Raw genomic sequence first — 25,835 nt, 5'->3', positions numbered from 1 at the left:
CCCTGCAATTGCCAAAAGCTGCAAGCACTTTTCCCCTCCAGCCAGACTGGATTAAACTGGCTATCAGTATTCTAAATTCACTTAGAAGTCTCAGGGCCTGTGTGTGACCATCAGGCACAGGGCATTCCTGAGAAGACATCTGGTTAGTGAATTTATTAAAGAACTGGGCAAACCACTTCAATTCCATCTGTTATTCCAACCTCCTGAACACAGAGAACAGAATCCATGAAAGAGAAAATCTCACAAAGAAGGGTCTGAAAATGAGAACCACAATGCAACATGTAATTTCCTCCTGAGAAAGATGTTGTACAATCTTAGGTGGCACGCTCCAGCATGTGGCTGTGTAAACAAGGGCCTAATACACTGTTTCACTACTCAGATTTCATACTACAACCGAGGTAATGCAACACAGCTAAAGCAGAGAGATCGCTTTGCCATGCTAAGTGATCTGCCTCCTACTCTGAAAATGAGTGAGGAAAATAAAGTGTTTTATATAAATACCAGACAGTTTCTCTTCACCAAGCAAAATGCTCAAGTTTTTAAAAAATATTCCTATTAGTTTGCTCCAGAATATATTTGGTACTTAGTGTCCCATTCAGATTTTACCATTTATACAGTTCTCTTACCTATTTTACTTTCTAACTTTTAGTCTATATTAGAAGTCTGCTTGAATCCACAGTACTGCAGGAGAGGGAATACATCAATGAAATTCCAGAAAGGTAAAGAAAGGTAAAGTCTGACCATGTTACAATTGAGTATAAACTTTCAGAATCCTTGCCTGAAAAAAATATAAACTTCTATTTTTTTTGTGTAACACTCACTGACTGCATATTAGCTTACACGCCATTTTCTTTCTGCTCTGAGTAAGGTTGCTATACTTGTGCTGGGAAACAGCTGACACAGAAGTCCATATGGGAAACAGGAGTGTAAAGATGAGCCTATATAGAGAAGCTCTGTGCTGATATAGGGAAGTCACCTCCGTAAAGTGCTCAACACCGCACAAACATGTTAGCGTATTTGCAGGTGACAGCATGACGGAATTCTTTTGACTGCAGTGCAGTTGTGTTCCTTCCCATCAAGCTGAATTTAGCCTCTCTAGTCACCAAATCACATGAATAAACTGCTATGCATACATTTATTTTATTTTTAGGTTTCCAAGATCAATCAATGACATTCATGTGAGGAGAATCACAAGGCTAGGTAAAAAACAAACTAAGCTCTTCTGAACACTAACAGCCATTGGGACCATCGGGACACTGATGGTTTCCAATGGCATAGCTCTGTGGATTGTGAACTGAGTTACAGCAGCTTTAAGCAATCACGGACCTTGGCACATCAGTCATCATAGAGAACCCATGCAGCAGAGCAAGCAGTAGGACTATTCAAGTAACAGATCCACCAGGTCCTGTTAAATCTCCATACTGACATTTGTACACCTCAGCCTGCCATGTACCACGATGACACTGTTGTAGTGCTGAAAGTCAGGTGCCCAACATACACTGGCCCCAGCAGAGAAGCACCAACTCTGCAGCTGACTGTTTATTTTGTGCACAAAGCACAGGCATTATTCTCCCATTTCATTTCAGCTGCCCTCGCCTCCCCCATAACTAAATTATTGTTATTATGCTCCGCATAATCCTAGTACTGACAGGGATGTTTGTTATACATAATTAAAGATATTAATTTTGCATGGAATAGAAGACATGGAGCCAGGAACTTAATATTTTTTTTCAATCTTCCATCAGAAAATTACCTTCATTAGCACCGACTCACTGAGCTTCTCTCTGTTGACAATTTTTATCGCGACCTTCTGACACGTGACACAGTGAACCCCCAACTTCACAAGCCCTGCAGGAGAAACAAAGCAAAATAGAAAGGAAGAATTGGTTAGAGGTTGAGGTTAGTTGTCAAGGGTTTTCCTTTTGGAATACCATCCAGCTGTTGGCAGCTTATATGCAAGTACCCATTAGTACCTCCTCCAGCCAGAAAAGTTCTTGTGAGTAAAGGAGACCCTTCAGCCCACATTGTGGCCATTTGGCAGTGAAGCCACCAACATTGTTGATGCTCCTGCAGTTTCTGCCACTAAAACTGTGGTTTTGTTGAAGCTCTGTAGCCCAGCTCTCACCACTCAAAGTGTGTTCTACCAGTAAGAAGTTCTGGCAATTGTACCACACTGACTAAGATCTTTTGCTGACACCTGACATCAACAAAAGCTTGGAAATCAGCAAAACTAGATGGTCAAACGTTTGCTTCTACATTTCTCTAGCTCCTTCCAAAGTTTCCATGATCACAATTAAAAGACACTTAATTACGGCTTCCCTTACTATTTTAATTTACCTTGCTGGATAAAGTTAATACTGTGATGTATGCCATTGTGGTATAGAGGAACATCAGCATATGCTGCTACAATTCTAAGTTCTTGTTTGTTATTACTTGTTATATTCTTGTCCTCAAAAATGATAGAATGCTGTTAACTGATTATATTGGCCAAAGGATGTTGAGATCCCTGAGAGGATTAGGATGTCTGAACTATCATCAAAATATGGAACATTAAGTCTTAAAAGAGAGAGCTAAGTAACATACATGAGCCATTATCTTCTGCAAAATTTTCATCTAAGTCTGGTGACTTACATGAAGGTACATTGAGATACCTCCCACAAGTGAGTTCAAGATGGTCCCTTGAGCTCTCAACTCTACTGCCATTAAGAAAATGTGTAGCTGGAAAAGTTGTTCTTCATAGGTTATTCAAGGGAGATCTTGATTGCTTCAGGTTTTACTCTTCTCTAACGTTTGCATACAACATACCACCTGATGGGCTGGATACCATCCCACACACTACACACATACTCCACACACTACATGCCAAATTGCCATTTAGGTTAATTCAGTTATAACTGAACTAAAAAAGAAATGGCACCTCTCCAGTGTCACTAAGACCTGCTGTGTTTTGCAGGGCATTTATGAACAATGACCTCAAACAGTAGAAAAAAGACTAACTTAGTTCCCAGCTCCTAGGCTAGGTTGGAGTTAAGAAGCCAAATCCATCCCCTAATGCAAAGCACAAAGCCAAACACATTGCTTTATCTGGAATTTGAGCACAACCGATTTTCAGTCCAGTGAAACCCTGAACATAGGACTTCACACACCTTACTGAGGGACAAATAGATTCTTGCCTTACAACAAACTGGGCCCAATTAGGTGAACTAGAGTTTCACCAGGGACTTCGGCAATCTTCTGCAGGTACCTGTCCATCCTTTTGCTATGCAGCAAATCATAAATTTGGAATTATTCATCACTGGTTATTAAGTGGAGAAATAGAGTCCCAACTTGCTTCCAGTCACATCTCTTTTACGGCATGCTCAAGTGTTCTGGATATTTCTAGGCACATAATTTCTCAGTCTCATATGGTTAAGTGCTGACATCCTCACTTTCAGCCACGACATAAACAAGTCACAAAAATTAAGAATGCAGCACACTGACAAATCCATTTGAAACTGTGTATAGCAATAGCGTGCCCTCTGCCTGAGGCAACTGAGAAGCAGAGCTGGTGCCAGATGCTGTGATGTCCAACCACACTCACTCTTCTCTCTGCATTTTTTCTACTCAATTCGTAATATCAACCAAAGCACCTCTGGCTCTGTGTTCACTGTTCAGAGCACCTGCAGCCTTACTTATACTTTTTCCCTTTGGCTTTGTTGTGTGTTTGGATAGAGGCTACTTAGCACCACCCTGTTGAAAGCATGCACTGTTTCAATCTGTGCTGATTGCTTCCTTTCTGCTTCTAGGACAAACCTTACATCACTCTTGCAGCACAATGACAGCACTTTTTACATTGCTCTTAGTTACACTTTCAAATCTCAGCAGAACTTCTAAATCAGTCCTTTGTATCTAGACTCCCAGGATCTGTGGCACCGTGTTGTACTGTAACATGGCACGGACCAGTTATTTTCAGAGGTCAATAAGGGTGAGAAACAACTGCTCTCTAACTGGTTCTTCACTCGTGATATACCAGACTTCTTATATGTCACACACTTCAGGGTTTGATTTCAAATCTTGTTGCTCCCAAATCAAGACATCTGTCTGACTGAATGTGGCTGATTTGTAAACTATTTTTCTTTTGTCCTCCCTGAAACACCCTGTCATTGAGCCCTCAAAGGGTTTAACCATGAACTTCTGGGACACTGTCATGCTGCACAGGGTATCTTCACAGTGTCCTCTGTCCTTGTAGCTATTAACCTACCACAGAAACTCAAAAATTAAGATTAAACTATTATGTTTACTCCAATAAAAAGTTAACCAACTGTGAGAAGACACCAAAAACTTTGTAAAAATAAAACTGGTACTGAATCACACTGATTTTATATTGAATTAATTTCATTGACCTCAAGAAGTCATTCTTGATTTATGCTATGGTATCAAAGGACAGAATGAGAAAACATATGTGAGATTTAATGCATCTTTCCTCTTCTCCTGATTTGCATTTTAAAAAACAAGAAAAGAAATGCACTGTCATTGCTATCTGTTTTGTGGAGATAGAAATTTTAGACAACCCTCTGAACAGCCCAAGAGAGCATTTTTCACTGTACTAAATTCACTGAATGTAATTTTAGGATAAAAAATAAAACATGTTGCTATGCCTTGCTTCCTCCCTTCTCTCCTGGCTATTTCCTTTCGATATTTGCATGCCAGCTTAAGCAGGAAAAAAAAAACAAAAAAAAAAAAAACCAACAAAAAACAAAACAAAACAAAACCAAAAAAACAAAACAAAACAAAAAAAAAAAGAAAAAAAAAACCAACCAAAAAAAAAAAAAAAAAAACCAACCAAAAAAAAACCCAAACCTAAAAACCCAAACCCTCTTGGTAAGTCCATCTATAGGATAACACTCTCCTCTCCTGCGACTATGAAGAAAGCCTAATTGAGCTGAGGCAGGAAGGGTTTGTCCTCAGGACTTTTATTTCTGTCCTGTAATTTCAGTCAACTGTGGAACTACACAATTGAGATGAGATGATTTAATGTGGATTTGAGATCCTGTGGGCTTCTGATTCTTAAGGAGCCCTTTGACTGACACAGAGAACACAAACCATTCAAGATGTATTATTTATCTACAAATAACAAACTCAGAGAAAAGCAACTATGTGAATAAATTGCTAGGCTGTAACAGAAATAATGGAAGTGGCAGAAATGCCTGCTTGGAAACAAGTGCCCAAGGTGTGTTTATAGAGTTGTGGAAGCGATGGAGCATCTTCCATTTTTTCCTCTTCTGTATATGCAGCTGTTAATGCGCGCTTCAGAACTATATAAATCTTCTTCCAATACAGATGTGTCAATAAGTTAGGTACTTATTTGTAAAGCTTATCTACACAGTCAGGCCAGCACAGGTACGTGTGTCTTCTGCAAAGGAAAACAAACACGGCTGCTGCAAGGATATTTTGCGCTAGCTTGGCTTACTGCAAGTCTGCCAGGCAACAAATAGAGCTTGAACTTGTCTGCTTCATGAGTAATTAACCCCTCAAATGCAGGTAAGTAACCTTTATAACTGCTAAAGTTAACTCTGGTCTGTCCTGACAGAAAATCTAAGATACTGTGAGAATCAACTGCTTGAAGTTTCCCTCAAGCACTCACACAGCTGTCACACGCTCACTGCTTCAGGCACACCTCAGATCTCCATCTATAGGTCATTCCTGGGGACTCTGGACACTGACATCCTGGGACTTTAAAATCAATTGTTGCATCCAATGAACTGCAAACATTGGGCTGCTTTTGATTTTAGCCACTGAACTGCATCAGAACCAGCCCTGTAATTGCAGGTTGGGGAGTAAGAAGAAAACATGAACACACTGGAAAGGAAGGGGATGTGTAAGTTAACACTGTCTTTTCATCGTAATTAAAAGCCACAATCTGGAAACCAACAAGCATGAGAAACTCCAGATGACATGAAGATGCCACTGAAGGAAGAAGAGCAACGGGAAGTTGTGCAGGTCTGACACAGCCCAATGCAGCAGTGATCTGCTAATAATCATGTCTGTGCATTTTTTAGCTGGCAAACTCCCACTCTGTGGATGCTTACAGATATACAGATAGTCTTTGGAAAGGACAGGAGCTTATGTGATGAGCAAGGGACAGATTTAGATCAGCTGGGAAGGTGGACAGCCCATCCTGAAGCAGTGCAGAGAGAAGATTCTTCTTTTACCCAAGAAGAATGTTCTGTGGGGATGGAGGAACAAAAGCTTCCCTCCAGCTGAGACAATATATTCACTGTGAATCCGTGACCACAGCAAGTGGCCAATATTGTAACTGGCAATCACCTTCAGGCCTTTTCAGCTAAGGACAGGATTTCAGAATAGACTCATTTACTTTTGCCTTGCATTTTGTGTAGCAATTTTCTTTAGCAGACACTGAATAAAGCATTAAAAGTTTGGAGCTAGTGCTATTTGATATGCACTTTACAGTTGTGTAAATAGTAGCATCTTCCTAATGATACTGTTATTGCAACCCTTCGTTAGAGAAAGAAACATTCTAGGAACAAGAAAGAATATTTTCAGTACTATCCAAACCTGAAGTCTGCCAAAGACACCAATCTGAAACAAATTATCATTTTGAGCCAGAAAGAGAGAGTAATAAATAATGAAACACCACTGTTTAAATACAGCACTTACGGTATATTCATTGTCAGTGATGCTCTCAGTCTTTCAGAAATGATAAAAACATGTAATTTGTTATCCTGATTTTTAACCATGAGGCCAATAACTACTCAAAGAAATAAAGGCATATTTACTATATTTAACATATATGATTTTTCCCATTGGTAAATTGAAGTCTTTTGCTTTCTTTTAAAATAAAACCAACCTAAAATAAATTTCTGTAGTAGGAAAACTAGACACTGATTTCAAAAGACCTGCACACACATGTTGCTTGCTCTTCACTTCAGAGCACATTGTCAAAAACCTTAAAAAATCCGAGTGGAAAGCCCTGGTCTGGACATAAATGTCTGTTTTGGCTCGATGAGCAATTGAAGGAATGTCTAGAGAGAAATATCACTCCTCTTTTAACTCGAGTTAGCTAATTGCCAATTAATTCAAGTCAATGAACACTCCGCAAATGTTGATCTAGGCACTGCAAACACAAACATTTGTGGTTTACTTCAGGCCTCCAGTACTGGCAACAAACTGTCTGGATTAGAAAAGGAACAAAAGTTCTAGGCTGACAAACTCCAGTACTCTGTTTTTCAAGAAGCTTGATGTTTATATAGTATTGCTGCACATGAACTTTGTACATATGGTCTTTATACACAAATAATTTAATTTATCCCCACAAATTGGAGGTTGCTGTTCTAAATCTTAAAAGAATTTATGGACGCTCATTCCTGAAAACTACATGCACTAACATTTGCAAGACCTGCAAAACCTCAAGGATGCCACTCCAGAAAATAAAACCTTACAACAAGCAGAAGTATTAATACATCTCAAGTTGGGTGGAGGACAATCTTAAAATGTAATATTCCTCCTCTTTATTCTCCACAGTTATCTTCACAAACAGTGCTGTTTCCATTAGGGTTAAATCTGTTCAGTTACAGTGTCTAACTCTGCTGACTGCAGTGAAGTTGCTTTAGATCTGCAGCAGTGGAAAATGGATTAAAATTTGGCCCAAAGCACCATGATTTCCATCCATAAAATAAGGATAATAACACTTACTTACTTACCTTGCAAGGGCTGTTAGAAGGATTAACTGATTAATCCTTACAAAGAATGTTGGAAAGGGATACAAATCCTATCCAAGTTTTACAAATTACAACCAGAAAAACTGCATTCTAAAGACAATTTGGAAAGAAACCTCTAGATAATTTCTTATTATTAGCTTCCATTTCACATCCCAGTTCTTTTAGAGCACAGATTTCTGGTCTCCAATGATGCACATCTTATACTACTCTTAGCTGCACTGGAAAGAACTTAGTTATTGAGCATCCTACTTACAGAAACCAATAATTGCCCTTAATTACTCAGTCTTCTCATTGAAGAAATGTTTATTTTTCTATAGCAATAATTATCTCTAGTTATTGCATTTAAAATAAACAGAGACTTTTATCAAGTGACACGTAAATTACATGGTATCAATTTATAATTGCATAATGGGAAAAAGGAGGTATAGGAGAAATCTAGAAATCTAAAAGGATGAGGATGGAGCTACCCAGGCTGGAATGAAATATTTTGACTGTTGACTCTTCTACAGAGATAGTCTAGTGCTAAAAGGCTGTTCTGAGAGCCTATGCAGTAATTGTTTTTAAGCTACATAAACTGTAATTATGGTAGGACTAAAGCCAGAGTTCAAATGCTCAGCAGGAGTATGGAAGGAGAGCTTCATCAGTGCTAAGATCCACATGCCTCAGCTCAGAGCACAGGAGAGCTCCACACTAAATTGCCACAGCCCAGATCTACTGTCCTGAGCTATGAGCACTGTCAAACGACTGCTGGCTCGGCCAGCCAGAGGGACACACTTCTAAACTCAGAGATTGGTGAGAACAATGCATCAGCTCAGATGTGACTGGATCCATATGCCTGATATTAGGGAACAAGAGACACAAACATGTACAGATATATATATACACACACAGCAGCTCAGCAGGAGCAGGTTTTACACTGGATGACTCAGAGATTATGGTAGGATCATCCTCCAAGCTCAGCAGGATCAAAACACACAGAACCAACATCACCTCTATTGATTTCTATCTTGATCTCTTTCTTGCAATATTTCATAAATCAATATTTCTCAGAAAACCTTTACGGCCCCTGAATACAGCAAAGAATGCAAGTGTTGATGTTTGATGTGCTCTCTTTCCCATCTCACCAGACACACCCGCACATCTAAAGAGGCCCCCTCAGGGAACCAGGACACGAATCTTCATTGGCACATTGATGCTACTGTTGCAAAATACCACTATTTCATCAGCCAAACTCTAACAAACTCTTGAAGTCCTCTGGGATCTATCAGCAGTTTGTCATGTCTATGGGCTGAGTTCCTATTTCAGATCAAGTCTTTGTTCCTGTATAAGAACACTTGGGAGACTAAGCTTTGCTACAAGTGCAGACTTCAGCTTCCAATGTGGACATCTGAAAGTGTCAGGGCAGCACCCATACCCTTGCACACAAGGAAAGAGAAGAGTAGTTTCACTGTTTTCAAATTTGAAAGACAAATTAAAACACAACAGATCTTTCCACTGATGCACCAGGAAAAAAAGCCCAACTCTTTCTACATCTCTGGATGGGTATTGGGAAAACTCTGCTTTCACTCACAACTGCTGTACATCTCCTTGTAAAGCTCCTCTAGACAATTGATGAGAGCCATGTTCCCCTTCAGACTTCATTAATCCTTTGTCAGGAGATGACCAAAGACAGCCATTTTCAGGTACAGCAGGAAACCAGCAGAAGTCTGTTTATCCTGCCTATGGTATCTTTTGGAAAACATGTTGCTGTAATTAGGTAACACCTGGGCAATGAGCCACAACATCCCCACTTGGTCCAGTGATCTACTGAGAAGCACTGATGCACTAATAAGGAGGGAACAGTGAGCAGCAGAGAAAGAGAGCATGAAGAAGGAGAAACAGCAGATAAGCTGCTCTTCGCATGTACTTTTAGCTGATGCTAATCCCATTTTCTATGCTAATTTCTTACATCTCCCCTTCTTTACCACACCTTTCCATGCTCCATCAAGAAGTCCTCACACCCTTTTGACCCTCCCATCAGCCAAGAGTGTTTCAGCTAGGTTATATGTATATTAAAATCCTAACTAAAAAGCAGGGTTTACCATGGAAAACCTTTATAGAGCAGACAGAGGTCATGCTCTCCACAAGATTAGGCTCACCACAGAACACTTCATCTACCCAAGCTCAGTGCTGATTCAGCTTACTCTGCCCCCTGACATCTCTTAATCACCCCCTGACAGATTCCTAACAGGATTTTCACTGAGTGTTGATATGCTGCCCTTCAGTAAGGGCTCAAGAAGTGATTGGATTAACCACACTTGCACCCATGCCTTGGACAAGGGGCCAAACAGCAAGCCACAAGCTCAGGCAGCTCCCAGAAATTCCAGAGGGGCTTGGCCCATACACAGGCAGAGGAGGAATGCATTGGATAGCTACTGCATACGTTGTTCTACAGATACTGGGATTTTTCCAAGGACAAATTGCTCTGTATCTGGTAGAACTAAGAGAGGCTGACCCCTTGCAGATCCACATGCTGAATTTCATTTCATTATCCACCACTCTGGATCCTCCTCCAGTCCCAACTCACCACATCTATGGACATCCTACCTCCACTCTCCTCCAGTGTCATAACACCTGCAGTTCCTTCCCACACCTCTATCCCCACTGACTCTGGTTCCTTATGCCTCCTGCAGTGGTGCCCTCCATAGTTTTACCCATTTATCCTGCAGTTCACCTGCCAGCTACACAGTTTCCTTCTGTGTACCTTATTATCTCCTTTCTCCTGTGTAAAAGACAACAGATGCCGTGGCCAGTCCAGATCTGCAAGCACATGGTCAGTGTAAAAAGTGTAGGAAATAGCACATTTTCTTAACTATACTGGGTATGAGAAACTCCAAGCCTCTGGTTTAGGACAATGGGAAGAAAAACCATCTGGAAACTGAATTCTGATTTACAAACAGGAAAGTCACCGCAAAAGAGTAACAGAATAAAAGGTAAGAAAAATGAGACTATTATAATTTTAATGAATAGAAACAGGCCTATTTAAAAAACCCAAACTGAACAAAGTTTAAAAAGTATTTCCTTTAATTTGAGAATAATGGCTAAGGTCACAGCATGGAGCTGAAAGGATTTATTGACTCCTACACCAAGAAGAACAGGAGCTGTCTGCTCATGTAGTACAAAGTACACTACAGCTGGTTCAGTATGTTCCCTACAAAGAGAAGAAAGCAGGGCATCATATTCAAAACATAAAAAGGCCCAAGCACCTCATTAATTTTAGGTATAAGAAACAATGCAATACCTGCAGAGCACGGTCAGCTGTGCCTCCACAATAAAAAGCAAGAAAATAAAATGAATTTAATTTCCTCACAAAAGGAAGGTGGTTAGATAAACTGGAACATTACAACCCACCTTCTGATACCCAGTTTCATCACATGGAATTCATACCACAGTGTCTGAAGCTAAGTATGTGCTGAAATACGACATCAATTCCAAACTCAGGCAGGAACCAGAGATTATAAAAGGATGAGACCTGTGCTGTCAAAACATCTCTTTGTGTCATAATTCTGCTCCAGGATTTCAATGCAAGAACCCCAGCCTGGGCTTCTGGAAGATCTCACAGCGAATTTTTCTCTTCTGGAGCGATTCCATGGGTCTGATCTGAAGCCTTCTGAAGTCAATGCAAAGGCTCATCTGTTTTAGGAAATTGCAGATAGTTTCTTCAGCAGCAGCGTAGAGCTGTAAAAACCTGGCTTATTCTAATAGGTGTTGCTGCAGACAATGACACTGAAGTGCTAAAGATCTGGCTGTAGAAGACCTTTTTCCAGGACTGCTCTCAAGGGTTACCAAACTGTACAACTCCCTGTATGTGTTAACTATCACTCAGGTAGAACAAATCTGCAGGCAGAGTTTTTCTTTAATCTTCAGCATCTACAGTAAAAATACTGTACCACTTCCCTACACAGGAAAGGGTTCTGCCTTTAATCGGACTGGTATTTTCTTAGTATCAGAATAAAAGGCTTAAATTAGGCTTCCCACAAACATTACCTCAAGGCCAGAGCCATAATAAAGAAAAGAGTAGATGAATTTTCTAGAAGTCAACATAGAGTCTCATGCTCTGTGGTTTTTTTCTCCGATTGCTTTCTATTCTATTAATGATTTTATTTCTTGGCCCCACAGATTTATCAAGAAGCATCAGAAGATTTAGGAAGTTCAATCAAAAGGTTCACCTTAAGAAGGAGGACAAGTTTTAAGCCTGGACAAGTATGTAGAAATAAGCAAACAACCAATATGCAGCTTGTCCCTACAGGCAACAAACCTGAGCAAAAGTTAAAAAACCATCCGTCAAAAACAACACTCCCACGTGAGGACCCAGTTTTCCCCACTTGTATGTTACTGTGACCCCACTGGCTTCCTTGGAATTATTCCCAGTTCCCTGTGACCGAGAACAGCCACAGCAGCCCTTGCAGCCTCTCCAAGGAGGTGACACAACACAGCACAGGCTACAAACAGTGGCCACAGAGGAGCTCAGTGTTGACTCAGAGTCACTCACGCTCAGAAGAGAAGGCAGCTCAGAAATAATTGAGACTGCTGTGCCTGTTCAGTGTCCCAACATACACAGGGGATAAACGTGCCAATACAATACAGTACTACCCAGCAATAATGGCATTAGACAAATCACGTATCACTTCCTGAAAAGCCTCTGGCCTTAAGGGATACTGCCAGTACAGAGCACAGAATATATCTTTTGTCCTTATGAACATTACATGCACTTTAGTTATTTGGTTTTGTATTATGAGCTCCTAAGCAACTAGAAACTGCTATGATATTCTTTACTCGTACTGCAGGGTCAGGCCACCTGCACATTCAGGCCAGGGCCAAGTTGCACAGAGTTGGGTATGAAGGGTTTCTCCCTGAACACAAAAATCAGCAGCTGAAATAGCCTATAGACCTGACAGGACAGGTATCCGCAGCAACACTATCTGATTGTGACCCTCTATGTTTAAAACCAAGTTAGAGTTAGAGGTTGCAGTCCAAATTTTATTAGGGTGATAATCACAAAAACCCTCTCAGCCAGAATGGAAAAAGACTTATAGAAGAGAATCAGGAACTCTAACAACAGCCAAATACAGAAAAGCCTCAGAGTTGAACAGCCTAATTCTGGTACCTAAGCACACAAACCAGTGAGCCTGGTTTGGTCAGATGGGCAAACAAAACCAGTTTGGGAAACACTGTGAGCTGCAGTGACCTGTGAAATGTCACAAAATGGTGGACCAGCTCTACCATATGAACAGGATCTGCTTCCTGAGTTCCAGCCAGGTCAGTGAGACTTCCTGCACAAGCAGACTGACTACACACATCAGAAACAGGAGTGCATGAAGGCATGTGGTACTATGAACTCTACCAACAGCAGAGGGTCCAGCAGGTACAGCCCCACAGCTTTCAGCTGCAGAAAGATTTGGTCTAAGTTTCCTGAGGAACCATTTTTACTTGCACATACAAGACTTTAACCATTCCCTTCTATTTCACAGGGATGCATGCCCCTGCAAGCTCCAGGAGATAGAGAAACACAGAAAGAAAAGCTTAGTTAGAGAGAGAAGCTAACTTCCCTTCTGAGAAAGTGCAGAGGTGCTCCCCTCAGGTCACATTAAAGGGAATTAAGGAAAATCTGTAGTTTTTGTGTGATTATAAGTTGTTAAGTACAGAGGAGAATCTTTCATCCCAGAGCATCAACTGTAAATCCCACTAATAACTACATGAAGAAGCCTAAATAAAGGTTATTTTAAAAACCTTTGTCTCTCTTTGCAGTGTACTCTTCTGAAAATCTTCCTCTTCAGCTGCATGTGAGTGTTGCTGTGAACAGCACATAAATGGGCAGAGAAGGTGCCTTCTGAAACCACACAGGCAACCAGGTGAGTGAATATGAGAGCAGGAACATCCAGACTGCACTTGGTGGCAGTGCACTGAAAACAGCATAAAGAAAATCAGGGCAGCAGATGTCCAGGTATTTAGCAACAGAGTTAAAGAAACAAATGAGGCATTCTCTAAGCATGCTGCTCTGATTTGTGCTAGCAGTCCATAACTCACTGTTGAGGAGGGAAAAAAAAAAATCTAGAATTTGCAGTTAGTTACAGTATCACAGAATTATGCTGTGAGGGGCCTCTAGAAATGATCAACTCAAGGCCCCTGCTCAAGCAGGGACAGCTAGAGCATGTTGTCCAAGACCATGTCCAGTTGAATTTAGGGTGTCTCCACAGATGAAGACTCCATAACCTCCATGGATTCCTGTTCTGTTGCTTGATCACCTTCACAGTAAAAAAAAAGTGTTTAATGTGTTTAGATAAATTCTGTTTTAATTTGTGCCCATTATCCCTTGTCCTATCCATGGCCACTACTGAGAGGAGTCAGCTCCTTCTTTATTTCCTCACAACAGGTATTTATATACACTGATGAGATGCCCTCAAGCTTTTTCAACAAACCAAATTGTCCCAGCTCTAATCTTCCAGGAAAAGCCTCAGTTTCTCCATGTTTGTGGCTCTATCCTGGATTCAGTAAGTCCCTGTTTCTTGTACTTGTGGAGGCCCAGAACTGGATGCAGTTCTCCAGCTGTGAGCTCGAGCAGAGGAAAGGGGTCACTTCCCTCAATTCAGTTGATCCTGCAGCCCAGGATACTGTTTCCTACCCTTGGTACACCAGTGCCTGGCTGGCTTATGGTCAGCTCATTGTCGGCCAGGACCTTGAGGTCCTTCTGTGCAGATCTGTCTTCCAGCTGGCTGGTCCCCTGTGTGTATTGATCCCTTGGTCATTCCTTCCCAAGTACAAGGCTCTGCATTCCTATGACAATCCTGCCTGCTCTGTTCTCCAGCCTAAGCACCTCTGGATGGCAGCACAAGCACCTGTGCTTGTGCATTCCTACTGGCTTTGGTCTCAAAAATACAGTGTATTGAATTTGGTTCATTCAGTGGCTTTCTTCCAGGGAGTCTCTGTAGGTATTAGTGAGCAAAGAATACTTTCAGAGTGTTTTAAGGATATTTAATGGAACAACAATGCTTTGCAGCAGTTTTAAAGAATATTATCTAAATAACTTCAAATAATTCTTCATGTTTTCTGCATGTTTTATGCTAAAAGAGAAACTGTCCCCTAATATTTTCTAGTTAGTACAAGATAACCCAAAGAAAACAAAACCAGAAGCTGTACAACAAAAAGAGTGAGAAAAACACAAGGAAAGATGTGAATAAGCTGGTTGTTTTTCTTAAGCCATACCACAGTTCATTCTCAGGAATCCTATAAGCAGAAACATCATTGGATAAGTTAAGTTATAACTTAAGGGCAACTTCACACACTTTTTCTCTGACTACAGGCAAAGCTGTGGATGGGCCACTGCACAGTAAATTCTTGCTTTCATTGTCTGGATGTGTGAAACAAGAGTTCTTCTCACCCCAACCTTCCTACTGGGTCCTTCAGCTTACTGCCCTCTAAAGAAGCCCATCCATACAAACTGCTCTCTAATTCTTCCCACACAGCAGGGAAGAGCCACTGTGGAAGAAGAGCAACAATCCATATAACCAAAACTGAGATTTTCTCCTCCAGAGACCAGGCTTTAAGGTCTGGTTCCTCTCATTCTTATTCCAAGTGAGGATCCCAGCACAACAGCATCTGTTTTCCAGAGCCCAGAAATTGTCAGGTGAGCAGTGATATGTCCTGGGAAGCAGAAAGAGCTCTGCATAGTGTCTACCTAGGGGCACCTCATATGCTGTCCTACCTGGTCAAAACAAACTCTTTTAAAATCTTTTAAACTTTATGTTTATTTTTTAAATAGAATCAGCACATCTGGATAATAAGTAAAGATTTTCCATTTTTAAATAAATTTAATTTCACTTCAATTTTCAGACCAAATAGAGGTTGATGCAAATGGCCTATAAAGAATATATGTCCATCTACAGTGACTAGAAAATGCCAGTCATCAATCTATAACATAGCAAAAAAATCTCAAGAAAGAATGCAAGTAAATGCATATAAACTACATTATGACTTCAATGAATGGGCAGTGGAAAAGAATGTCTTCCTAACCACAGAAGAGAAATGTCAAATTTATTTTGCAAATCATCAAAACTGGATGGCCACCTACTTGAAAATGAACCTTCCATTAGGAAAATATCTGAAATGTAGAAATGACAAAATAAGGATGGAATCAATAAATGAAATCAAGATTTTGCCCTTGCTGATTCAAACCATAATAAAAATTCAGTATTTAAACTGCCTTGATTTAAATATAAATTACATAAATTCATCAAGTCTGTTTGTCAGATAATATTTCTCCTCACAGCTGTGAGATAAGCCCCATGTCGGAGCTTAATAAGAGCCCTGCCTCCTTAGCACAGCCCTCACCACTTCTGCACTTAACTTGATATCTAGAGCCTGCTCTGTGGTTGAGATTCACTTTTCCTAATCTGCTGTTGAGTGTGGGAACATAAGGAATTACATCAGTACTTGAGATGGGCTCCAGCTTTATGACAAAGCCAGAGAACTGTACTAAGTGCTGGAGCTACTGAAGCAAACAAGGTAGAATCCATGCTAACCAAGAAGCAAAAAGATAGTCATGTTTGCATATACAGAGGAATTTGCCCTCTCTCTCCTGCCCACATATAAAATACAAAGCATGAGGTAATATCCTGGCTGCTTTTGGAAAAGCCCAGCTTTATGACACAAATAAGTATAGGATGTAGCAGAAAATAGTTTTCTCCAGTATTTTTTCGCAGGCCTCATTAACATATTTCAGGACTACAAAGATTATTTTTAAAGAGAAAATACATAACATAACATAGAAATAGGTGAACAAGAGCCCCACAGAATTGTTACTGCTGTTTATATTGGAAGACTCAACTCAAGACTAAGACTCTACTGTAATAAACATAATGCATACACCATGTAATAGCTGCTCGGCCCTGCCTCAGGGTAGATGGTTATGATCCAAACACGTAAGGCAGTCACAGAGCACATCTAATTATGTGCTATTTCTCTGTTTGAAGATAGACTTTAGGCATTAAGGAACTGGGAAACTTGCTGAAGGTCATACAGAAACCCTGTGGCAGGGTTGGAAACCAAGCACATGCCACAGTCACATCTAAAGTTGGTGGGAGAAGGCTGCAAAAAAGCTACAAACCCACCATGAATGCATTTTCAAATGCAAACTATATGCTAGAACATAAAAAATTGGCTAGTAGACTGGCATTTTATTAAATTCCAGACAAACCTACCTCCAGCTACAAGAGTATAAAAGGATTATAATTCCATTTGTGCCACTAGGTCTGTTCCTGACTTACAGCAAAAAATCTGAAAGCAAAAATGGGGTGCTTTCTATGTTATATGGGAATATATAAATTTGGTGAGAAAGCTTTCAAATTTATGATCCATTTAATGAAAACAGCAATAATAAAATAGTAACACTGTATTTTAGATAGGAGAAAGGATGCTGATTCCTGGAAGAAATGAAAGAACAGGAAAAAAAAAAAAAAAAAAAAAAAAAAAAAAAAAAAAAAAACAAAAAAAAAAAAAAAAAAAACCAAAAACATGAAAAACATGAAGGGGAATCTTTCCACTGTGCAAGCATTTTACTCGCTCTGCCATAGGAAAAGGATGGACCTGTAGCAAAACGATAGGCAGCACCGACAGACCAAGCTGTTCACAAGGAGCACATTGGTGCCCGTATCATGATGTTCCCAGCAGCAGCAGCATGGCTGCCACAGCTCAGTTTGTGTCCCTTGGCATGGAGCAGGCTCCCCACTGCTGGGCACGCTCATTGTGCTGAGCGCTGGGACAAGGAGTGCTGACAGGGCTGGAAGTGCCACTCTGCAGAGCAGCAGCAGCGCCGACTGGCACATGCAGGGAGGTACAGTACAATAATCTCCATCTGCAGGATCCAGCTTTGAATCCCTTCCTCTGCAGCTCAATAGGTGCATCTGCTGCCCCTCTTCTAATCCTCAACATTGTTTAAAATGCAGATCAGTGGAGGTAATACATTTTCTTTCCCATTACAGACCATACCCTAAAAGAGCTTTAATCACACAGACAATATTCTATCTCTTGCAGGGTCTGCTGCTTTATTCTTTCCTCTTGCCTTTGTTTGGAAGCCAGACCTTAGTCAGGCACCAGCAGCAGCAGAATATAATTTTGCAGTGCAAGGTTTGAAGCTAGCTGAAGCAACTATAACCTTTCCCAAAATTGTGACAATGTAATTAGAAGACTGTAACTACAAAATATAAACAGCAGGGAACTTGGGTCATAAGAACCTCCTGAGAAAATGCATCCTAAACCCCTGGATATGTTGCATGATTTTAAATGTAAAAAGCAGCATCAGCAGACTTCCTTACTTGTCTTTGTCTCCCTAGCACTAATGCACCATGACATTTTTTGAGATGTCAGAAAGTACAGGAGCTACAGAGGAAAGCTATGATTGGTTACATAACTATAGGCTGAGAAAAATTATTTATTTCACAGAAAGGGCATATTCATGAACACACATATGTGTAAATGCTAACCTGAAATAACTAGTTCTTCCCAGGCAATTCTACTGCCAAATGAATGATCCTGTAAGCTGAAAGGCTGCTCTTGCTATGACAAGAAGGAGATTATGCAAGTCATCATTGTAAAAATAAGACCATAAGAACCACAGTAGCTGAGCATTGGTCCAGCTCTGAACCTTCTAAGAAGTGACATCCCAGAGTCCTCCTTTCTATGGCTAGTGCCATCAGTGCATTTCACAGGGGATGACCATCCTGGAATTCTCCTCATTTATGTTTATCAAATTGATTTTCTTCTCTAGCAACCTTAGATCCCACAAATAATTGTATGGCATAATACAGGGAAAGACAAGATTTAGTGTATCTATAAACCACAGGAAGAAAGAAGCAAACCAATTATTTTAACAATCAGGGTATGTCTGTCTTTCACAAATGTACAACATATGGAGAGGAGGGCAAAGGAATTCTTCTTGTGTTCTTACCTTCTAAGAAATATGTTCATGGCATGGTGATAAAACATAGCACAGCACTTCCCCTACCACAGAGAGCGGGATAGATACTGAAAGATTAAAAAACACAGAAGGGATGTGACTAAGAGGGATGTACTCCTTGCCATTAATACTTGTTGAGCCACCAGATTCCCAGGAGACCAGCGGAGGACAATTCACTGCTTGCAAGAGTTCAAGACGCTATCTGGACTTTGGTAAGCCCCAGACTTTCCCTTTCTGAATGAGCAGCTGCTCTGCAGGGACCCTCTGCTGTATCAGAGCCAACTGGGCATCACAAAGGGTCTTGAATGGTATCATCCTGTAGGCAGACACAGCCCACAACCATCATCTCATTCCTCACCATAAATACATATGCTCTGTTTCTTAAGCCCAGGCAGGTGCTGTGTTAACCACTGACTTCCTAGACAGCAGGAAACCCAACATCTTCTGCCTGACTTACACATCTGTATATTAATTGTTGGAAGCAGCAGTCCTATCCTTCAGAGCCTCATTCATTTGAGCTCATGGGATTCCCCCACAGTAGGTGTGTGTCTGCTGGATTTGCTGATCAAGGACAGCCCAGCACGTGGTCCTCTTCTGCCAGTTGGCATCACAGCAATTAAACAGGGGAAAAGATGATGGGATGGGTCATTCCATTGGCACACAAATGCATTTATTATTTGACTCATTATGGAGAGACAACGAGATTTTCAATTAGCTGTCCAACGGTATGATTGAACACAAGATACTTTAATTATGTATTTCATGGGCATGCTTCAAAGGTGCCATTTCACTCTCAAAATAATTAGCTGCATGCAGAGGCAATTTAGAGAGTTCCAGAGAGCCCGTGGTTACTTTCCTTTCAGAAACAGAAGAGTTATATAAGTTTCCTGAAGCGCAAAGGCCTCCTGGTTGCAAGGTAACTGCACCTAATGTATCTGTCCAGAGTCACAGGTGCCTGTGCGTGCATCTACAGCTGTGCTCCTAAGGCAACATGGACAGTGGTCAATGGCTGCCAGATGTATACTTCATCCTTGAGGAGCAGCCCCTGCGAGCATTAGGTCCTGCAAGGGAGTCTCTGATGAAGCATCCTGGGACGCACACCCTCACCTCCACATGGACTTCCCAAACCAAATCCAAAAAAGCAGAAGTGAAGCAGAATAAAGGAAAAGACAGGGAAAGGCTACAGAAAACCAACAAAGCTGAGTCACATTCACTTCTCCTCTCACCAAATAGCAACGCTGACCTACGGCAGCAGTGTTTCATTTGGTATTTGTATAAGCAGTAGTAAATTACTACCTCCTGATGAAAAAGGCAAGGAAGATGCTATGAAACAAGTTTTCTCCAATTAACAAAGCCTCCCAGGACTACTTACACACTGTCCCCTCCTAATGAGGGCATCCAAAGTCACAATCCAGTTCTCCTTTATAATTAACATCAGTAATTACTGGTGTACAACACTATGCCTTAACTAATGCCACTACTCACAACATTAAACATTTATATCTGCACTTTTGTGCATATTAGATGCAAAGAATGTGAGTTTCATAGCTAAAAATTTTTTTCTCTCATATAGGAATACCAGACTTCCATTTAAACCACTGGTTTAAGTGTCTAAGTACTCCGAAGAAAGTCTAGAGAGAAGGTTAAATTTTGGCACGCTTCACAAACATATGTAAATGGAACTGGTTTTCTTGCTACAAACAGCAATGACTTGAAGGATCCCACCTGCCAATGATCTCTACCAAGGTGACCAGGTGACATACACTGCAACATATGTAGAATCTCTCCTTAAACATCTATCCTGGAGCTTCTGAAAATAGTGCCAAAAAGAATTAGAAACATTAACTGAAAGGGTTAAAATGGCAAATGTAAATGTTGCTAGGGGATACTTATTCCCACCACAAAAATGCCATATGACAGCTCTCCCAAGAAACAGTCAACCTGAACACTAACTCCCCAGTAATGCAATTATCTGTGTCAGTGTCAAGACAGGGCTCTGCCACTTCACATCCATTGTCATAGATATTTATCTCCTGTATCACAGCAGTCCTGCTGGCCTTAGAAAAGAGGTCCCATGGCGGAAATGAGGCCTGACATGAAAACAAAGAACAGATTTTGAATGCATAGAGGCATCTTTTGTAATTAAGGAGCTTGGGTGTTTTCCTGTAGGTGTTTATAAGAGGTTAATTTGTTTGTCTGTGAAACTACTAAGCTTCAGGGAATTATTTTAAAATGGTTAGTTCTTCAAATCTAAAGAGATTTTCCCACCACTGAGTTCTCTGTAAATTATCATTTAGAGACTGAAAGGAGGTAGCATGTACCTTCAGATCATGCAAAATGGTGATGGGTACAGGCAGAAAACTAAAATTTCTCCATGCTGTCTCACAGCCTGATTAGCTGGGTGATCCTCAGCACCAGTGAAAATGTCAGTGAATATTACTGATATCAAGTGCCTGTTTACATGAAGGATGGGTAGTTCAGTATGTAAGACAGTTAATAAAGCAGAGAAAAAATAACTTAGCAACTTTAATCTCTGGACAGGGTCATGTGTTGTCGTTCTACATACAATTTAAACTCACAGAAAATGTCCTGTGGGAACACTCAGTCTTTTAGAATTTGGGCTTCAATCTTCCTACGTCTTCGTTTTTTGCACTGGTAATATACATCTGCCACACAGAAATACTAAGGATTAATGTACTGGGGTTGGTGAAATGTCAGAAGTACTTCTGAGGTGTTTCTATAAAAGGTCCTTTTCTTTCCCCTTAGAACAGCGCAGGAGAGATAATTTGCTGACCTTGCTATTTCGAAGTCTCGTACAGCGGTAGATGAGGAGAGCCCATCAATTCCCAGTGACGGCTCCACACTCATAACACATCCACCCCAAGTTCATAATTCAATCTTTACATAACACATCCCTCAGAGTGTATTATGCCCTTTAATACTAGAATGGGCCAGCAAATGGAGTAAGCATATGTGTCCCTTTCTGCAAAAATGTATACCTTCACTTAAGCAAGTTACTCTCCTTTCAAAGTCAGGTAACAGGCAGACTGCACACAGCTAGGTCTGGTCTAACCCTATATGTGCCATTTTTAATTGCTTAAATTGATGGATTATTTACTTCAGTGATTTATTTTCAGAGTTGCCTCTTGAAAATAAATGTGTACTTCACAAAACAGCAGTTAGGCCGTGGTGGCCAGCATCTCTGAGCATATGCCACTGAGACACAAATATTCCTTTGTCCTTCAGACCCAACTCTGAGATGCCCAGTTACATAAACCACAACCATGTAGTGCAAGTTATTATGACAGCAAATGTTCTTGTCATTTGTCCTTTACCACGTATTCCTATTGTCCGTACCAGAAGTCCTTCTCCATCATACCAGGAAATCGGCAATTTCCTTTCCAAACAGCACGGCAGAATTTATAGCTATGTACTGAAGGATGTATCAGCCTTTGCAACCTATGCATTTATGTTGGAGATGCCAACAGCAGTAAAACAAGTGAGTTCAAGTTAATAAATAAAATAGATGCAAGTGAAAAACTAGATAATCTGATCCCAATTTAAAAAAGCATGTGAACAAGGAGAGGACTAATCGAGATCAGTGGAACTATTTATGGGTTATATCAGTATAACAAGGGAGGACTACAATCACCCTTTGCAAGCAATTGAGAACACAGTCTATCATTGCACTGCCTGACAAGTTGATAACTCATCTTCTGAGTGGAAGGAAAATATGCCAAAGATTTCAACCAGCTGAGAAAGCCAAGGGCCTAAAGAGTGCATACATTTCATTCACTTACAGAATGGGAAATCCACTTTTAGACCTCTAATAGAGATTAATTTTAAGCTTATTTTGAATTTTAAAAAATCCTAATGAAATACATTTCAGTCTACAGAGCAGAAAAGCATCACCAATTAATGACTAGGATCCTTTTACTGGAGACAGTCAAGCTCTAAGCCTTCTCTGAAGGATATGGAGTGCATACACACACATGAAAGATTATGCAAATCAAAAACCCATCACATTATGCAAACAAAAATTACTACACAGAAATTCATGTTAGTCTTTATGACAGTCACACACCACAGGAAACCCAATTTTCACCAAATCTAGAAAAAAAAATCATCATTTTTGAGCTGTTGAAGGAGATCCCACAGCTACACACACATCCCATCTCAACCAACTTGCAAACACAGCTCTAAAGGCTGTTTACCACAGCATGATTTTCACCAGAGCTGCAACCAAACATGAGACAGTAAGGACCATGATATGCTATCCATTACACCAATGTAAAGCAAGAATAACTCCAAGTTTGCAGAAGAGCAGCACTGAATCTATTCAAAGACTGTCTACAGTGCCACAGGTTTTCCTATTTCCTCTCAATGATTTTCATATCAGAACTATAACACTAAGAATGGTGTGCTTGTGACCTCCGTGTATCATTATCAGTGATCCTCCTTTCAGGAAAAGGTTTGGCGAAGATTCTCTGGCTTTTGAGCCTTCAAGTCACCTGTCCCTCCAACCCTAGGTCTCTTTAAAGTAGACTGGTTTCTTGTGGGCTGAGACAGTGCAAAAATCTGAACTGTCCGTGCCACCTGTCCCAAATCTGAGGTACCATGAAGTTTTAATGACATGGTCCTAATGAAAGCAGCTGCAGCTGTTCATAAAGTGGTTTCTTAATGGGCCCCAAGGCATATGACTAAGCTCATAGTTTTGTACCAGTTTTATGCAGGGTTTCCCTTCATTAAACCAGTCCTTTAGTGTGAGCTGTCATATTCAAAGTCCTTTATGTATTAGGAGCCTTCTCCACCGACTTCAACAGCATCTGGCTTCATGGAAGGAATCAGGTCCCTGCTGTGAAGTGTTTCAGCCCAGTAGCTGTGTCTCAAATCTGTCAAAATTGGACAGGACTCCTGAGAATTTTATTGGGGTTGGGCATAAACAACACTTTGAGTGCAAGCTAGATGAACCTAAGGCCCATAATGTAAGATACCACTGAGTAAAGCACCAGGCATTCTGAATTGCTACAGAAAGTAGAGGAGGTTCTCTGTCTCAGATTCAGAATTCAGTCCAGATCCATGTGTATTTGCTGAAAAAAATAAACAAAATAAACATTGAGTCCCACTCAGTGAACAGCATTTGTAAGGAAGCATTATAAGAGAGCATCTTTAAAACAAAACCAAACCAAAACAATAACCTTGAGTGGAACTTTCCATTTCTGAGAAAATTTGCTGGTGGAGCTTACCTTCAAAACCAATGTTATGCTTCTAGCATTTCACTATTCTAGATACCATCTAATTCTCCATTAATTCTCCAATTTCAGCTGAGTTTAACAAAATGTTTACACTAAAAAAACAAAACCTGTCAACAACAGCAACAAAACCCTGAAAGAAAAAAATCCCTACATTTCTGGCAATGTCCTCCTACTTGTCAAGCACCAGGAAAGACTGCCAGATATTAAAGAGTGCTCAATTTGATCTGCACATAGAAGCATCACTAAATCTGTGTCCAGTCCATGGAAATCACACTGGCAGGAAATCTTCCCTTCAAGGCAAACCCAGCTAAAAGGCTTCAGTAGCACTCAGCATCTTTTGGCCAGTCTACCAAGCTCAGTGCTTGCTGTATAAAAGTGCCTAAATAATAAAGCCAGTGAATAGGCAGCGGAAACAGCTATGCAAACAGTTTCCATTGTGAAAAGAATGAAAAATGATCCAGTAGTCACAAACTTCCTTTTCCCTTGTTCTTAACTGGGGGCTGCGCATCTATATTTCCTCTGAAGAGACTGGATTTTCTTATCTCCCATCCCTAAACATCTTCCTTCCAGCCTCTACAAATGCACACCTCTAACAGTTCCAGGCTTCCCCACTATGCTCTGTCACAACTGCCTTTGCCTAAGTTATACTCTGGATGCTTTCAAAGCTGTTTAAAGGTCCCCTTAAAAGTGATGTAAATTTAATTCTAAATCATACCAATGAACTGAAGTGGTGCTACACACCCTGATGAAAAGAGGAAATCAGAATGCATTGCCTCAAACTCAGATTTCTACAAGTCAAGGTAGAAAAATAAGATCTGTCTCTATCAAGTGGGCAGGGTATCTACTGCTTGATATGTAACAGTGCAAATCCACCCTGAAACCCAGCTAATAAGCAGAGTGAGAACCAGAAACACTTCAGTTTTCCAGACAGATGAATGGCCAACTGAGCCACTTTTCAGGATTTTACTTTCTAAACTAAAAAAAGCAGTTCCAAGGGCTGGAGGAAAAAAAAAAAAAAAAAAAAAAAAAAAAAAAAAGAACTCAGCAGTAGATTCAAAGAGATATCTTAAAATCTCTTATGAATAAAAGTAATTAAGTAATTTTTGTCTAAAAAGAGGATGTTCTTTTTCTATTGCCTCCCAGCCTCCTTCCAAATATGCTGACAAAGAAAGATGAATGGGAACTGCAGTATCAGAAAGTGCCTACAAGGACTTGAGTTTCGCAGGTGGAGATGCAAAATTGAGGAACTAGGGGGTCAAATCATATACTTGAGTCAAACATTAGATTAAAAATTCTCTTTCTGGACTTGGTGCCTGGAAACCCTTGTATGAAGCAGAGGTGATGGATAATGGCAGATCAGCATTCTCAGTCTATTCCCTGTTCTGACCTGATGTTAAAAAAAATGGCTGGGGGATTCCTATCCACCGATGAATAAATGTGAGCTTAACTCAGCAATACATTTAACCAAATTCCAATCTATGGCACTTGGAGATAAGCAGTCCTGTAAACTAATAGCTTTGCTTTTCTAAAATCAGAACAAAGAAGGAGCTCTCTAGCTAATGACGGACAACACATTTCAGTTGAAATTATCTTTCACAATCCAGTCGGCAGATTTGGTAACAATAAGATACTTTCAAATTCCCATCTTTCTGCCAAACAGTTTAGAACATTATTCAAAACAATAAATTGAAAAAAAAAGTAATTTCTGAAATCTATTTTTACATTTATTTTTGCCCAGAACATGCTTATCAGTGCCATTGAAATTTCACAAGCATGATTTAAAGTGTCTAATTTTACTATTTTTCCATTATTTTGGCTCTCTCCTCTGCTTGACAAGCCTAAAGAATAGTAGATATAAAGGGAAAAAAAATA

The 25,835-nt window shown here is 40.3% G+C and overlaps 1 protein-coding gene across 12 annotated transcripts in view; it reads right to left on the bottom strand.

Annotated features, from left to right (window-relative positions):
* BRSK2 (BR serine/threonine kinase 2) overlaps window positions 1-25,835 on the bottom strand; it is a 303,532-nt gene that overhangs the window by 153,002 nt on the left and 124,695 nt on the right. For all 12 annotated transcript variants that reach the window (XM_053946173.1, XM_053946174.1, XM_053946176.1 and 9 more), the window contains exon 2: window positions 1,754-1,848. In XM_053946173.1, the coding sequence (XP_053802148.1) occupies window positions 1,754-1,848 (95 nt within the window). The remainder of the gene's footprint in view (window positions 1-1,753; window positions 1,849-25,835) is intronic.

This window comes from Vidua chalybeata, chromosome 6 (assembly GCF_026979565.1).
Source record: "Vidua chalybeata isolate OUT-0048 chromosome 6, bVidCha1 merged haplotype, whole genome shotgun sequence".
In the NCBI taxonomy this organism is placed as follows: domain Eukaryota; kingdom Metazoa; phylum Chordata; class Aves; order Passeriformes; family Viduidae; genus Vidua; species Vidua chalybeata.
Note: the sequence above shows the minus strand (reverse complement) of the source record. Positions and strands in the feature narration are given on the sequence as shown.